At 34.9% G+C, this 17,617-nt stretch overlaps 1 protein-coding gene across 1 annotated transcript in view; it reads left to right on the top strand.

Moving 5' to 3' along the window:
* The window catches only part of LOC136029521 (autophagy-related protein 2 homolog A-like), a 129,332-nt gene that overhangs the window by 71,979 nt on the left and 39,736 nt on the right, over positions 1–17,617 (top strand). Inside the window, exons 12-14 of the mRNA XM_065707973.1 lie at positions 4,035–4,277; positions 7,934–8,145; positions 13,250–13,397. Of these exons, the coding sequence (XP_065564045.1) occupies positions 4,035–4,277; positions 7,934–8,145; positions 13,250–13,397 (603 nt within the window). The remainder of the gene's footprint in view (positions 1–4,034; positions 4,278–7,933; positions 8,146–13,249; positions 13,398–17,617) is intronic.

The following is a 17,617-nucleotide window of genomic DNA, read 5'->3' as shown; positions in this document are numbered from 1 at the left end:
CTCCTAATACCTTGCTCTTTACGCTAAAGTATTTTTTTGTAATTTCAACTATTTATTCTACGGCTTTTGTGATTCAGGGGTCATTCTTAATGAATTGGGACAAAATTTAAGCTTTAGTGTAAAGAGCGAGGTACTGACGAGGGGGCAAACCCCCTCATATATGTAATGAAAACATGAGAATACAAAAGCTCTTCACGTAAGCTAATTTATAAGTTACGTATATCTTTTACTAATAAAAAGATTCGTAAAAAATGTAAAAGTTCTAGTTGCCTTTTTAATTAACCAAAAAATTGGAGGGCAACTAGGCTTCCTCCCCCGTTCTTTTTTTCTCAAAATCATTCGATCAAAATTATGAGAAAGCCATTTAGCCAAAAAAAATATGCAAATTTTGTTTTAATTTTTCCTCTGCGGAGAGCCAAATTCAAAATATACATTGATTCAAAAACATTCAGAAATTAAATAAAAAAAACAAGTTTTTTTTTTAACTGAAAGTAAGGAGCGACATTAAAACTTAAAACGAACAGAAATTACTTCGTATATGAAAGGGGCCTCTTCCTCATCAACGCCCCGCTCTTTACGCTAAAGTTTGTTACTGTTTTAAAAAGAAGAGTTAAGAGAAAGAGTCAAACTTTAGCGTAAAGAACAGGGCGTTGATGAGGAAGCAGCCCCTTTCATATACGAAGTAATTTCTGTTCGTTTAAGTTTTAATGTTGCTCCTTACTTTCGGTTAAAAAAACTTGTTTTTTTTTTTATTTAATTACATACAGAGGTGAGATGGCTATCAAAGGGGAATTGTCTTAAGCGTTTCATTGCACTTTGGGACTCTATTGTTTCCTTTTTTGCTGACACACAACTTGGAGCAAAACTGCTTTCAAATAAATGTGATGTGTTTTACTTATCAGATATATTCGAAAACTTTAATTCACTTAATAAACAGCTCCAAGAAAACAATTCTGATCTGATATCTAGTACAAGTGCTATTGCTGCTTTTCTAAGGAAACTACAGCTGTATAAGAATAATATCAGGCGTCGTGCATTTGAACAGTTTCCTTGTTTGGCCTGTATTAACAGTGATTTGTAAGATGAAGATCTTGCATATATGGTGAATATTTGGAAAATATACATGAAGATATGCAAACTCGGGTTGGCGACCTACTCGGGATGGATATACCGATTTGGGTTTCAATTCCTTTCGAAGTTAATGTTGCCGAAATAGACATATCTTTGCAAGAGCCTTTCAACGAAATACAAAGATGAAATAATGCATGCAAAATTCAAAGATCACCAAGTACAATATATGGAAAACAAATGATGTTGCTACGAAGCACCCTTCGCTCTGGCATAAACTACGTTATTGCTTTTCCTACATCTTATCTTGTTGAAGCGGGATTTAGTGTTATCAAAGATCGCAATAGACTTGACATTATGAAAAGGGGTGATCTTCGACTATCATTAACATCAATAGAACCAAATATAAGTAAACTCGCCAAGAAGAATCAACCACAGGGATCTCATTGAATAAACATGCCTTTTCCTTTTTTTTAATCACACACTTAATTTCAACTCCTTTTTTATCCAGTTTACATAATGTTGGAGTGAATTAAACTGCCTGAGGAGCTCTACTCTCCGTGAGCTTGTGTTGCTTGCCCATGGAAGAAACATTGTAATATTGTAGTTATTGTCACAATAATAGTAATAACAAAAATATTAATAATACTTATTATTATTATTATCATAGTAGGATATTTTATTTGTATTAAAATTAGTTTCATTTAAAAATAAAGCTTAATCGTATACTATTTCTTTGATAATTAAAACCCTAAAATTTATATTAGTAAAGAATAGAAAATTGTTCTTATGTCCAATAGCTATGAAGGGGTCCACCAGGATAAAAAGAAGGGAAAAGGGGTCCATGGGTAAAAAAAAGGTTGAGAACCACTGGTCTAGATTCTCAATTTAAAAGGCCTTTATATGCGTTCGGAAATGTGGCTTTATTCAGTTCTTGCTTTAATTAGGCTACTGTAAAAGTGAATTTTTACAATCAAACCTGTTGTGCATACCTGCACCCACAAAAACAGTGGATAGGGTGGAAATTTTCCCCACCAGATTAGTTTCAAGCCCCTCCCCCCTTCTCCCAGGTGGTCAAGATCGTACTGCGGCCAGGTGGCCGCAGCACTTGGTTGTCACTTTTAAATTATCCCTTGGGTCTTTCCATGGGAAAATGATTTGTATTGGGAGAGAGCGACCCCCAACCCCGGTTTTTGTGGGTGTCAGTGTACTCTTAAATGTAAATAATTTCTGATACCATACTGGCTAAGCACGACAAAACGAAAAAAATCGTAAAGAAGAGAAAACGAGGATACCAAAATTTGAAATTGCTACTACTGCTACTGGTATTACCGCTAAACTACAAACCGAAAAAAAATTATAAAGAAGAGACAACGAGGATAATAACAGCCAACAAAAAATAGAAGAGAACTATGCACATATTTCGGTCGAGACCTCCGCTCACCCTTCTTCAAACAAATCTTAAAATCAAAACAAAATTTAAAAGAAGACCGTTTCCAAGTGACGATGAAAGGGCAACTGAATAGAAAAATCCGATAGTGAATGGCAATTCACCCTTTCATTTTATGTAAACCTTTCTTGGAATATTTGCACACTTTTTTTCACTGGCTGTTATTGTCCTCGTTTTCTCTTCTTCGAGTTTTTTTTTTTTTTTTTTTTTTTTTTTTTTTTTTTTTTTTTTTTTTTTTTTTTTAGATGTACTTTTGAACTCAGTAAAACTGATAAAATACGTGGACATAGACTACGAAAAGTTGCCAGATCTAAAAAAATGATCTTGCTAGGAAGTAAGGGCTAGTGTCTTAATTTTATCGTTTTGTGGTCTGGACTCGATTGTCTTGGGGAATGGAAAGAAGGGAGGTCTCTTAAGCATATCTAGTAGAAGAAGCTATTCGCTTTTATTGGATCATTGTGTCTATCTTTTGTGCGTTAGGGCTGGAATTCTAAAACATAAAAATTTAGCGTCTAACCGGTTCATGTATAGCCACATTTGCCAGATTTATTTGGGGACGATAAATTTGAAAATAACGCTAAACAGGGGAATATATATATATATATATATATATATATATATATATATATATATATATATATATATATATATATATATTACACACACACACACGTGTGTATGTGTGTGTGTGTGTGTGTGTGTTTGGCCCTTAGTCTTTACGATAGCAAGTAAGATTTGTCAGTTAGGTAGAGTGAACTTCCTTTCTCCTCCAAGATTTATCTTTCTTACAATTTTCCAAACCTTGATAATACCTCCCCCTTCTTCCTCCCAATCCCAAAGAATATTCAGGAATAGTTATTTGGAAATATTTTTTATCCGGCTGTAGGCTTAAATCTTAGTAAACATTAGCATAGATAATGGATCTTTAATTGAAAAACTGTTATACAAATATTTAGGGGATTGACGCTGATCCATAACCCTATGATTAAACTACTGGGATTTATATCATGTTAAGACATTTTAAGATAACATCGTTTTTTGATAATTTTTATTGTTTGGACGTTGAGCTCAGATGTACCAGTAGTCTCAACATGCATCATTGAATCCAAATTTTACAACTATATGAGGTTCTTTAAATAAACGTGAAAAGAGAAGAAGGGGGGATTCTCTTTCTTCATCCTGGTGATAATTGTTCTTCTGTCAGGTTACTTCTGGACCTCAAAATGAGTACTAGAACTTACAATTTCTGCTCGAATAAGCTTCATCCCAAGTTTTTACAACCACCCTCGCCTATGTCATGTGACTGGGGGAAAAGAAATTAATACATGGGAGGTTCGTTGCTTTTTACGCAGTCAGTGCTCTTGAAGTAACTCTGATTTTTAAAATTTATTTTTCTAAATGTCTTGCTTCAGTTCGTTTTAAAATCATATTTCGACTCATCTAAAGTATGAGGGGGGCTGCCTCCCTCCTTTTTTCAGTTTTTTCTTATCTTCTTTCCCTTTTTTCTTTCTCCTAGGAGTCTGTGCACACAGACTCGGTAAAGAAAGACGATCCAGTGTCTACTCATACCGAGGTGTTCTTCTTCCCTGATGAGAGTTTTAAGTCGATGTTCAAGCCAACCAATATTTGTCAAGCTCAAGAAGCAATACCAATTCAACCAAGTTTGGAAGATGAACTGGCTGAAGCTATGGGATCAAGTCCTAATTCAGTAAAGAGCTCGGATGATTTTTGCCTAGTTGATGATGTTGGCGTTGCCTCGGTATTGTTTCTTCTTCTGTTTTATATTGTTAGATACGGGAGATGATGTGACAGAAGGTAGTACAAAAGGGTTACCAGTAAAAGCGGTAACATAATCTTATAATATTTGGAAAATTGGAAATACTAATGGAGTGGTGATGCAATAAATAAAGTAAAAGGTCAAACGTGCATTAGAGAGAGAGAGAGAGAGATTGGTATATTTAAAAACTATCGTAGCATAGCTAAATTCAGTTTTTTCACATACATTTAAACAAAAATCACACACTACGACTCAGCATTAAAAATGGATGTGAAAAAAGGCACAAATGAGTTGGCGTAACGATTAGTTCGTACTTTAGGGGGTACAAGTTTATTTTGTAACCAAGTTCGGCTATTGGGAGGGGCTGGTTCGGGTAGTATTGATCGGTGTTTCTTATTGGCTAGGACGGATTTTCCAAATTGCTGAATAAGGTGTTCAAGCCGTTCTTTAAGTGGAGATAAATTTAATTTAGTGAGGGCTTGATCATAGAGTATGTCACGGTTTCGGAGTATAATCCTTGTTGCTCTTTTCTGGACGCACTCTATGTCGCGTAATAGGTACGCTTTGCAGATAGCAGATGGACCCCACACCGGGCACGCGTACTCAAGCAACGGGCGAACAGAACACATGTAGGCATGGAGAAGACTTTCAGTATCACCCCCAAAACGCCTCATTTTGGTAAGTGTCTGAAGGCTTGCATTAGCCTTGTGGACGGTTAAATTAATATGGGCACTGAAACTACAGTCACTAGTGAAAGTTACTTCTAAGATTTTTATTTCGTTCACAATCGGGAAAGGGACTAGAGGCATATCTTTATACCGCTTCAGAGGGTTGAAACGAATTATTTTCGACTTGGCTACGTTAATGGTAAGATCATGACTTGAGCATTCGGTCTTTAGCTGATCAAATAACTGGTCTGAAAACTGCTTTGTTATGATAGTGTTTTCGACCAGGTAAGCGAGCACTATGGACATATCATCTACAAACTTGTAACGATCGTCGTGATGATTAAGTAGGGAATTAATTACAGCCAGGAAAATTATTCCAGATAATTTCATGCCTGTGGGGCCCCGCAAGAAGTATCTGACCATGATGAATCCGAACCGTTTTCGTGGAGTGCAAAGACTTTTTGTTTTTGGCCAGTTAAGAAGTCAAGTACAAGGTCAAGGGTGCGTCGTTTAGCCCCCATTTCCTGGAGATTCATGCCTGCAGTCAGGTGGCGGATTAGGTCAAAGGCCTTTCGGAAATCCACTGCGCAAATGTCGACGAAACAGCTACCTTTTTCAAGCCATTGGAGGACACAGTCAAACATCCGTACTAGGTAGATTGTAGTACTACACTTGGGGAGTCCACCGTACTGGAATTTATCAACACGCCCATGAATTTGTTTCAGAAGAAACTTGAGTATAAAGGCCTCAGTTACTTTCGCCAAACAAGGTGTAAGTGAGATCGGGCGGAGATCGTCGCATGCACTAGGAGCGCGCTTTTTTGGAATAATTCTAATATAGGCCCTTTTCCACTGTGACGGGAAATAGCCAGAAGCAAAACACTCGTTAATGATGGATAGTGGTAATGCTATGAAGGCTGCATATTCACGTAGCAGTTTGGCAGGTAATTCACCAGAGTATGAAGATGTATTCGGTTTGATCTTCCGTAATTCCGTGTAAACGTCAAACTCACTGACTATTATGTTGTTCTCAGGCTCACATTTTTCAATTATGGTGGACTTTTCATGAGCCGTAATAGTTGGATAGGTAGTGCAGATCTTGGTGAAGAATTCACTCACTTCTTCTGCACTGATTAAGGATAAACCTTTGATACATTCTGTGGATGTTTTACATGTTTAATTCAAGTGTAATATTTGTACATACTGTTACTATGCACATACAACATATGGTATATAATAATGTAAAATTAAATTGTATTTTTGGTAATAAAAAAGGGAAGGTGTGTTTTTTTTTTACTTATTTGACAGTAGTCTGCTTTCATAAATATATCGTCATGGTTACAATTAAATACTATTCGTCCCCCATATATGCATCACGTACTATCCATCCTATCCCTACTATCCAATACTATCCATTCCTTTGCATTTGGAGGGGATGCGGCTGTCTTAAGTTTTTTTTTGTTAATAATTAATATCAAATAAGTAAAACGAATTTAAAGGCTTTTAGCCCAGCGTAGTTAAACAAGCTGCTTTGTAGCCTTGATTTGTTCACAGCTTAACTTCACTCTGTCACAAGGAGTTAAATGTTACATTGCATTGCAAAATATAATTTAAAATGTTTGTTATACTATTTTTCTTAATTCCGGATAATTGGGAATATGCAAGATTGACTACTTGTAAATATGCTCATGCGTAGAATTGCTTATTCTTTTTTTTTATACAGAACTGTCATTCATTTTGCAAAACTGGGGGTGTTTTTGGAATAAAAAAAATAATTAAAGCAAAGAGCGACAATAAAGCTTGAAACGAACATAACTAATCTTTGTTATTATGTACAACTTTCAGCTGCGACTTACAATGTTTCAAAAACTACTTTACCCTCCCGTGACCAAAAGTCAGATTACAGCTAGACTTGCTTCACTCTAGTTTTGTATCCAATTTTCGCATGCACACGAAATTGCAGGAAGTTTGATGAACATCAAGGTTGTTAAAAGGAAGAAACTAGCAAATATCAGAACCGTAAATAATCTTTGGATTTTGAGAGGGGGTACAGGCCCTAAGATTTCTCAACTCTGTTTATGTGTTAGAAGAAAGATAAAGAAGAAAAGGCTGAAGCACTTCAAGAATAAGCATAAAAAAGGAGAAAGGTTTTCCTCTTGCTTTCTCTTCTTATTGTCCGTTGCATTGTTTTGTAATTAGAATAGTCCTACTTTTCTAGAATTGTTCTACATTGTAGTATATAGACAAATAAATATAAACATAGAAAAAATTAGAACAAAGCTTATGAAGAATGGTTAGTACTTCGACTTGACTTATTTTAGTCGACGGTCTTGCTCAGCAAGGTTGCCAGCCTGATGGAAACTGGTTGACAGCGCCGTCAATCTTCTCCAAATTATCCTATCCAGGGCTAAGGATGCAAACTCATTTGGGCTGATATTGCGACTGAGGAGGGGTTTGCGCATTACATAAACCCATCTGGTGCGTTACTAGATACGCAGGAGGGGGGACTATATTAAATAACAATTTTTTTTGATAATTTGAATAAGAAGTTCCCAGAAATTTGGAATACTGAGGATTTTGCGGTAGGACCGGTTTGCGAGACTCCTCTGGCATACGTCCCTATGCTTGGCCTCTCTGGAGGGTGTTATATGCTGCGCTAAAAAAAACATAATGTAAACATGAAAATCGGTAACACGGTAAAGTATAAGCCTGAAGCAACATAATTAGAATACATCTAAGATAGTTCTAGTAAACTATCCACAGGATGTTAAAAGAAAGAAGTAACACCTCATATTAATTTATATATATATATATATATATATATATATATATATATATATATATATATATATATATATATATATATATATATATATATATATATATATATATATATATTACTTGGCTATGCGTTTTATCACTCGTATTTGCTGTTTCCTTTGAAATTGTTGATGTTTTTATTATTTTCTAGCATAAGAACTGTGAGCCAGAAGTGACTCAGTTTCAGCCTCAGCGAATTACTATCAAAGACAATCATTTTGCTTTACCACTGAGTGTCATCGATTTTTTGAAAGCGCCTAAAAATTTCCCTCTTCCTGTCACACGGTATACGCTAAAGGAAATGAACTTGGTTTGGTGCCTTTATCGCGGTCAAGATTTTGATGGTGAAGATACCAAGGAAAGGTAAGTCAGAACTTAGTGCTACAATTTCAAAGCAGTGGTTGAAATATAGATTGCAATCATTGATTTGTACCTCTATAGACACTAGATAATATAGAAAGAGTATTAATAATAATAATATTGTTTTATTACCCGTCAAAAGCAAACAAAAGAGACAAAGTACATGAAAATACTAGAAAGAAGAGTAGGCCTAGACACAATGTATCCAGAATTGATACTCACTAGCACAAGAACACTTGTTAAACCATGGCGAAAACACCAACACACCGACTAACAGTCAAACAGGTAAACAGTCACCACGCATATAAATAAAGGAAATTACAAAAAAAAAAAAAACTAAAAAAAATCACGGCAGCCCTCAGAATCTCAGTCTTAGTTTTTAAGTCTAAAAAAAAGAAAAACGGACGTAGCTATTGACTAAGACAAGGTTAGCGTCTATTAACTATAGTATTTTTTAAATATTTCTTAAATCAAATTCTAGGACTCAGTTAACTTCGTTCCTGAATAATACACACACCTCCTTTGAAGACAATCCAAATGCGATGTAACTCAAGGAGTATTGTTTATTGTATTGTTTATGACATAATAATTAAAATAGGGACGGCAGTCCTGACCCTACCTTAGATTCTCATTCTCAATGGAATGTAAAAATAATAAACGGTGGCTCAATATTTTATTAATTAAAATATTTTTAAAGATTTCTGTCAGTCGACTTAATTCCTGAATAACACACACACATCCTATAAAGGTAATCCGAACGTGATGTAACTTAATGGCCTTCATTGTAATATTCATTACAAAAAAAGCTTAAAAAACGATAAGTCTATGCTTACCTCAGAACCTCAGTCTCAATCCTCTAAATCTTAATGAAAGAAAAGCAAATGTGAAAATAAGTAACGGACGAATTTTTATTAATTATAACATTTTAAAGATTTTCGTCCATTGACTTTATTCCTCAATAATGCCCAAGCCTCATTTAAAGATAATCCAAACGTAACGTAGCTGAAGGGATAGTTAAGTATAAAATGAGCTAGAAAAGATGGCACTGTAATAAATGAGCTAGGAAAAAAATAGAGGATTGAAGGATATGTATTGGAGTTAAGATTGGGCATTTCATAAGTTTAACTTCCGCTTGATTCCTTATTGCACGAAAGAACATTGTGGGCTTTTCTTGCCTTTTTGCGCTTTTTTCTTTTTGTTTTTGTATGAAGCGCTTTATTGTGAAGTAATTAGCTGGTATTTGTTATATATTGTCGGGTGCAATGCAGCAAAATGTGCATCGAGTTTTAGCTGAGTATTAAATTTAGAGCGCATGGGGTTGTCAAGGTTTGGAACGACTTTCTTAATTTTGGGATTTTTAGTAAATAGTTGCCTAGGCTAAAATTTTTTATTTCTTTATAATATTTGATTGTATAAAAATAAGCTACATGGCGTATTGCATGAAAACATGAGAGAATATAAAAAAATCTACTTGACTGATAAGCCTTTCGTGCTGCTTATTATTTGGCTTACAAGAATATTTGTGTTAACTTGTTACGACAAGGATGTAATTATCAGAGATATCATTTTGTCACGAATATAAAATTCTATGGTATTTATATCATGAAGCAGGTATTAGCGGTACAATTTTTTCCCCAAACTACTGGAGGTACGGAATGACTTAACAGAAATTAAATTATTAATATTTTTTTTTTTATTTATTTATTTACTCCTTACTTTTAGAATCTCAATACTGATTATCTGAGTTTCAATAAAATAAAAACAGGCGTAGCTAATGATTAACAAAGGGTTAATATCTATTAATTACGTTTTTCTAAGTTTTTTCATAAATCAATTTCCAGGAGTCAATTGACTTCATTCCTGAATAATACACACACATCCTATAGAGATAGTTCAAATGTGATGTAACTCAATGACCTTCACTTTAATGTTCATTACAAATAAGCTTGAAAAAACGGTAGGTCTGGCCTTATCTCAGAATCCCAGTATCGATTCTCTAAATCTGAATAAAAAAAAAGACGGAGGTAAACACAATAAACAGTAGGTTATATTTTGTTAATTATAACATTTTTAAAGATTTTTGTTAATTGACTTTATTCTTGATTAAAGCACACGCCTCACTTAGAAACAATAAAAAAATACTGTTGAAATGAGAAGTATCCCAAGCATCATTGAAATATTCATTAACAAGGACTACGTTAGCCTTATACATACTTTTGAACCCTAAGTTCCAGGATTTATATACCTAATTATACGGAAAAGCTTTGAATGTTGCGAACAGGTGAAAAGCCACCACGTATTTAACAGGAATAGTGGCAATCATTGTGGCAATCTATCAGTTTAGGCAATCAAATCTAACCCTAAAGTGTTTCACCGGCTTCAAATATTTGGAAAGAAAGCTTAAGGGACCTGTCTTCTATACTACCATACTGTCGTCATGGAAGAAAGCTTGCAAAGAGTCTCTAAAGCAGATTCTTCCTGCAGTCCATTATGGACTAACGGAATACGGACCATGATGGACTATAACTGGTGGCATTGATGGACTATGGACTGGTGGTCTTCCAAAGCCGGTATGCTGCAACTAACAGCTCGTCGCTGCACCATGCCGACTGACGTAGATTATAGTAACATATCTAATAATTCCCTCCCATATGCCTGGCCGAACTCGCTGTCTTACCACCTTCATCCTCTTCGTGTGCTGCAGAATTCAGCTATGCGGATTTTAAGTCGTATCCCCAGTCCTCTTTCAGTCAGAGAATTGTATGCAAAAGCAAGAGTGGTACCAATGATTGGCTTACTGTTTTATAGTGAAATAAAGTTAATGCATCGGATTATGAATCGGATGTTGAACCTATGTTTCAGCTAGGAAATCAGGTCCTTAATCATTGAACCAGCCAAGCTCAGAATATTCGAACACCTATTGTTCCGTCGACGCGATCTACTTTTATATTTGAGTTTGGAATTCAAGTTAAAGAATTTTGTCTATAAAGAATAATATAAAATAGACCTCATCCGGTTTCTAGGGATAGATTAATTTTCAAGTGTAGTATTTCTTTTGTTATCTATTTTATGTCATTTTGTTCTGTTTTTCAAATTTCTCTCTCTCTCTCCCTCTTTCTCTCTCTCTCTCTCCCTCTCTCTCACTCTCTCTCTCTTTCTCTGTCTCTCACTCTCTTCCTCTGAACAAAACAAGGGTCAGCTGTAAAAAACAGCGCTGCAGAATAGCATTTGTTTCTGAAAGCACTGCACTACTATGGTTATCAGCACAAACAAGAAAAAAAAATAATATAAAACTAAAAAAAAGCGCATGATAGTGTAATTCACAGAGAGTATTGCACCAGTCCAGCTTTCACCGCTATGTAAAAAAAAAAAAAAAAAAAAAAAAAAAAAAAAAAAAAAAAAAAAAATAGGGGTTCTCAGCACAAACAAAAAAATAATATGAAACTAAAAAGAAGCTGAAGAATATTGTAATTCTCAGAGAGTATTGCACCAGTGCAGCTCTCAAAGCTGCAGAATAGTGGTTTGGCTCTCAGCACAAACAAAAAAAAATAATATGAAACTAAAAAGAAGCTGAAGAATATTGTAATTCTCAGAGAGTATTGCACCAGTGCAGCTCTCACCGCTATGTAAAAAAAACAACGCTGCAGAATAGCATTTGTCACTGAATGCACTGGACTAATATGGTTCTCAGTGCTGCAAAAAAATTGAATTTTCTAATTAGGTAAAAAAGGTAAAGGATATGGCATTAGACTTTACAGTCCATACCGGCGGTGCTGATCTCCGTTTCTTGGCCCTTCAGCCAGGAAGTGCAATGGGGGGCTGGGGGCCAGCCATCCTGTGCTTTCGCACACCCTTCCTGTTTACCTTCCCCAGATTTCTCCAGGTACCCATTTAGAGCTGGGTCGACTCTGGCTAAGCTTACAGAGTCACACCACTGACCCCCGTCCCAAACTGAAGAATTGAGTACACTGGGATTCGAATTCTAATTAGGTATTCTCCTAAATTGTGTATTTTGGAACAAAAGGTCGTCACAGGATCTTACAAAATATAGCGTGTTAAATTTATCTTGGTATTGCTAAATGTCTAGGGAATCAAGCAGTTTTGAGGGGTTAAATGCTTATTTGGCTGTGGGGCATTTAAAAATTAATCTTTAAGTCCCCCCGGGTTCTCTTCGTGGGGCCATAACCCTGTTTGTGTGTGTGCACACATAATCGAGCTTAGTATAATTTTTCGTATCCCCCTCGTAGACTTTTTCCCTTTTTCTTGTATTATCCACTTAATGTAGTTGATAATTGAAATTTATTAAATAGAGAATATTGCTTGAAAAATTCTCGCTGGCTTGGATGTCGAACCCAAGATTCCCGGGTGACTTCCAAGAGTTTCCAACCGTGGACCAACAAAAACACCGGTATCCTTTCTTAGCACTTTGTCTTAAAGTTTACCCATTCTTGCAAATCAAAATAACATATACAATGGTATCTTATATGTTGACGATTTAAATTTATTTTATTTTTAAATTTAATTATATAACAATGAATACTGACAGAAACGCACAGGACTGTTTTTTATTGTTAATGTTCTGAAATTAGGAAACGATCTTACTCCTGATAAAGTAAGGAAAACGAGGTACGATTTTCTGACCAAATCTCTAGAAGTTTTTGTATAGGTTATTATGAATAGTTTTGTACACGTTATTACACGAGTACTATGCCCAGAACAAAAAATATCCAGAAGAATGTCTAGAAGAAGAAATGTCCAGAATTAGTCCAGATAAAAATGTCTAGGAGAAGTTTTATGCGCATTGTAAATTAAATTTCGATTTCATTGCTTTAAATTCATACTATTTCATGCCCTTTTTTTACATGTTGATTTTATCTTTTTATTCAAACATAAAGCCTGGATAATTATAAGTTAAGGGTAAGGTAAAGAGTTCGGCACTGGACTTTACAGTCCTTACTGGTGGTGATGATCACCGATCGTTTTAGTTTTAAAAAATCCCCGGATCTTGCAATTGAGTTGGGTTTTTTTTTCAATTATGATAGAAAGTACAAATTTTTACCCCTATTTGTTGTTTATGTTTTGGAATTAGGGAATGATATTATTCTAGGAAAAACAAGGGGCATACGGTGCGATTTGCTGATCAGGAGCCCCCAGAAGTTCATTACACATCCAAAGTAACGGAGGAAAACGTGAAATTTAGAGACGAAAAGAAAAAACGGGATACAGATACAAGCATGGAATTACACTTAGTCAAGGTATATTTGTCATCGGCTATTTCATTTGATGAGCTATTTTATTACTTAAGCTTGTATATTTCATTTACAAATTTTATTTTATTTTGACATTTTCAAAAATGTACTTGAATTTCTGAAAAAAAATTGTATTTTTCTAGTAGATAGAAAATTTATTTTTGTCATAATTAATGTAAGCGAAGCATGATACAGCACCTCAATAACCCTGTGTGCATAATTAGGTGTACTAAGCTATAGCACATGTTTTCATAAACTACTTCATTTCGTAAGATAGTGTGACCTATGACGAGACAATAATTTCTTTTATTCATCTTCTTTTCATCGACAATTATGGTTCTATTTTTTGTATTTTTTCTAAAAGTATTGAGTTTTTGAGGAAATAGATGACTGTGTCATTGGGTTGTAAAACAGAGCCTGTAAAATTGGTATGTTTGATAGTTCAAACTCGAGCATTTAATGCAAAAATTGCACTTAGATCTGAAAGCTAGTCAGTTTGAATTTATTTGTTCTTAAAATCTTAATGGAATAGGAAGCAGTATTGATTTTTGCTCCAAAAGTGGTGTTTTTGCGAATAGGCAGCATTTTCCAAATTTACAGCAAAAGTTGTCCAAGATGTCCTTGCGACAACTTTAGCTGGAAATGGTTTAGTATACCCTGCGCTTACCTTTTTTACCTCTTTACCTTTTTGGAAGAGTCTTCCTTGTTAGTATTCAAGTTTCCGCCATTGTTTTCACCCATTCTGAGAACCCCTCCTGCCAGCTTCAGATTGACCGGGCCAGACAGTACTCGTCCGTGAGACAGGGGCAAGACATGCTCATGATTCACAAGCCATCAGCAGCGCAATTGATCCTCGGAAACTGTACTTGCAAGAGAATTTCTTTCTCCCACTCTGTATTGCTTCTAAGGGATATTTTTTTGCATCATGGTTTGTGCTTTGTATAGGGCGATTGATTAGCCTCCCCCAGAGCGTGATTATGGCAGCCATTACTTGCTTTAGTCGATTCATTCTCGGCAGCTTATTCGACAAGATATCCTGCCTCATGCCCAAACAGTAGAAGTAATCTCATTTTGTGCGAACTACTCTCAGAGGCACCAAGGGAAGGCTGTCACAAATACTCCTATTGATTATTTTAATAGATTTCTTTTGTTATTTATTTTGGATTTTTTTTAAGGTAAGTACGGGCGATTGAATATTTATTCATATGCATAATTTTTTTTTCAATAATTGCTATTTTTGGGTTCTTATTAACAAGAGTCTATTTCACAAATTCCTGTTTAAGCTGGTGTTTTTTTGTTTTTTTTAAGATGGCCATGTTAGAACGGAAAATCAAACATACCCCCCACACTCCTAATGAGTACTTTTTCCATAAAGATTTTCAATTTGAGATTCTAAGTAAAGAAATATAAGGACAAACTTAATTCAAAAGTTATTACAAACAAGTTTTATGTTTTTTGTCAAGTAAGTTTTATCTTTGGCTCATTTTTTAATGAGCTAATGTATAAAATATAATGACATATTTGATTCAAATGTTATGGCAAACAAGTTTTATGTTTTTGTCTAGTAAATTTTAGCTTTGGCTCATTTTTTCTAAGAATTTTTTGAAAATATATTTATTTGTCGTAATAAATCAGAATTTTTTTTTTGCTTGACGTCAAAAATTACGTCTAACCAGAGGTGCTAATAGCCAAAAATTTAATTTTTGTGTGTGTGTTTTTTTTTTTTGCAATGCTCAGCTCGGTCAAAGTCATATGTATGAATTTTCTGATGAATCTGGATTATTATAATAATGAAAGAAATGTGTAAGGCAAGGTGGGCACAGTGTATTTTTTTTTTTTCACTAAGGCACGTCGTGCAGAAGGGGTCGTCTTAGGAACTTCGGAAGTGGCTCATTCGAGTGGAAAGTTCTAGTGATCTTTTTAAGAATTAAAAGGAATTTCAGGGCAACCAACCCCTCTCCCACGCCCGTTCATTCTCCAAACACATACAATCGAAATTTTGGGATTTCTATTTTTTCACCATAATTGAAAGGTCGAGTAACTATCTGTCTGGGGATGCCAACCTCCCACAACCCTCGGGGCAAGAGCTGTAAATTTGCGATTCGCCCATTGTTTACGTATAGAATTTTTTATTGGGAAAGAGGGCATGTTTGATCTTTTGGTGTCCAAAAATCTCAAGGGTATTCAGGTGAAGCTTTCAGAGAACGTTGAGAGGAGTGTTGAGCTATACCAAAACACTTTATGTGCATTATGACAAGTCGTCAAAAGGGCATATTTCAGAAATGAATGAGGGTATTAAGTTGGAACTTTCAGGGAATGATGAGGGGGTGATCAATTGAGCAAAAAAATTATATTTGTACGCTACTACTACTATTACTGCAATCACTACTGCTACTACAACTACTGCTTCTGTAGTGACTACTACCTACTACTGCTAACAACACACCGCAGCATCAAGCTGCTTAAGGCCAACACTGCTACGCACGCTCCCTTTCCATCCGAATCTATTCGAAGCCTCCTTCTTTACACCCTCCCAGGAAGTTTCCATTCTTGCTAATCTTTCCTTACGACTTCCACCCATCCAAATCCAGGACGACTTGCTTTTCCATTTAGCCCTAGACAGTTGGCCGAAAAGGACAGTCTTTGGCAATCTTTCATCCTTTATCCGCAGAACGTGATCTAGCCATCTCAACCTTCCTCTTAGTATAGCATAGTAAGCGGGATTGAACCATAATTTTCATACAGCCTACTGTTTGAAATACGGTCAGTCATTCGGGTGCCCAAAACAATCCGTAGGCGATTTCTTTCGAAAACATTTTACAAATCTTCCTCCATTTTTAGTAGCGTCGATGCTTCAAAGCCACATTTGACTAAGGCTGAGAATATTGAGGTGAAAATTTGAGGAAATGTCTCTACACTTCGTTCAGTAAATTATAAGTTTCAGTAGAAGTTTTTCCAAGTTTGAAATGAAGTTTCCCACTAATTCGTTGCCCTACAGCTTTAATAAGCTTTTTATCGGTAAGCGATGTTGTTTGTAGAAGCGTTCATGATAGACTCTGTCTTGTACCGCCTTTTACTCTCTTTTCACCTTGAATTTTATGTTAGGTTTCCGTTTTCTTTTATATATATATATATATATATATATATATATATATATATATATATATATATGTAAAAACTATTTTCTACCAACATATTAGAAATTATTGTTCGTTCTCCGTTACAATTTTATATGCTACCAAAGGTTGAATGGGTAATATTACATGTTTAAATCTCTTTATGAAGCTATCCTTAAAGCGTTGTGGTTTTGTGATTTTCCAAGTTTTTTTTAGAATAGTTTTATTCTTTTTTGTTCACCTAATATGTTTATAATATATTGTTTGCACGTTGTTGTTGTTGTTTTTTATACAGTCTTTTTCTTATCATCTCCTATTTTGTTCGTCTTGTGTCCTTCGATATCTCAGGAGTAATAAAGTTAAAACTAAATTGTAGAAAACTGCAATAATGAAATTAAAAGAACTCCAGCAATGACTGAATAAAAACTAAAAGTGAAAAAACTTTTCACATCCGAAAAAACTGACATTCTCGAAAAATATGTTGTTTTTTTTTTATCAAAGTTGTATCCTCGCAAAAACTATTGTGGATATTGTGCCTTTAATAAAAAAAAGAGTTCTTTTGTTATTATGCCAAATCAAAGCAAAAAGAAAAAGTGAAAAAATAGAACTAGTATTTTTTGTTTAGGTTTTTAATGTCAATTGTAGGACTTTCCAGGGTAGTGCTAGACGGTGTTGGTTATTTTTCTCAGAGACAAACTTGACCACTAATCAGTTCCCATACTCCGTGGGTTGATTTTTAGGCTTTAATGATATTAGGAGGATTTCTAGTTCATCGGGATTGCGTCTATCCCCATTGCTCCAACACCCCGTCACAAACATCATGTATGCCCTTTTCGCTAATGTAGTCAAATGGAATCTTATGTTCACATAAAGCTTTTTCTGAAAGCCTTTTTCATTAAATTTGAGGAATGTCTAACTTATTTTACTTATTTTAGTGTTGTGATAAGTTTTTGTATATTTTAACTGTATGATTCAAATTCTAGCAAGACCAGTTTTCAGTGAGAAATGTCTTAAATGAAATATTTTATTTGTCATTAGATTCTAAAGATGTAAACTTTGAAAAAAAGTTAAGTTAACCTTAAAATTTCTTTCATTCTTTCCTTGTCCCCT

The sequence above is a fragment of the Artemia franciscana genome, chromosome 7, assembly GCF_032884065.1.
Source record: "Artemia franciscana chromosome 7, ASM3288406v1, whole genome shotgun sequence".
In the NCBI taxonomy this organism is placed as follows: domain Eukaryota; kingdom Metazoa; phylum Arthropoda; class Branchiopoda; order Anostraca; family Artemiidae; genus Artemia; species Artemia franciscana.
Note: the sequence above shows the minus strand (reverse complement) of the source record. Positions and strands in the feature narration are given on the sequence as shown.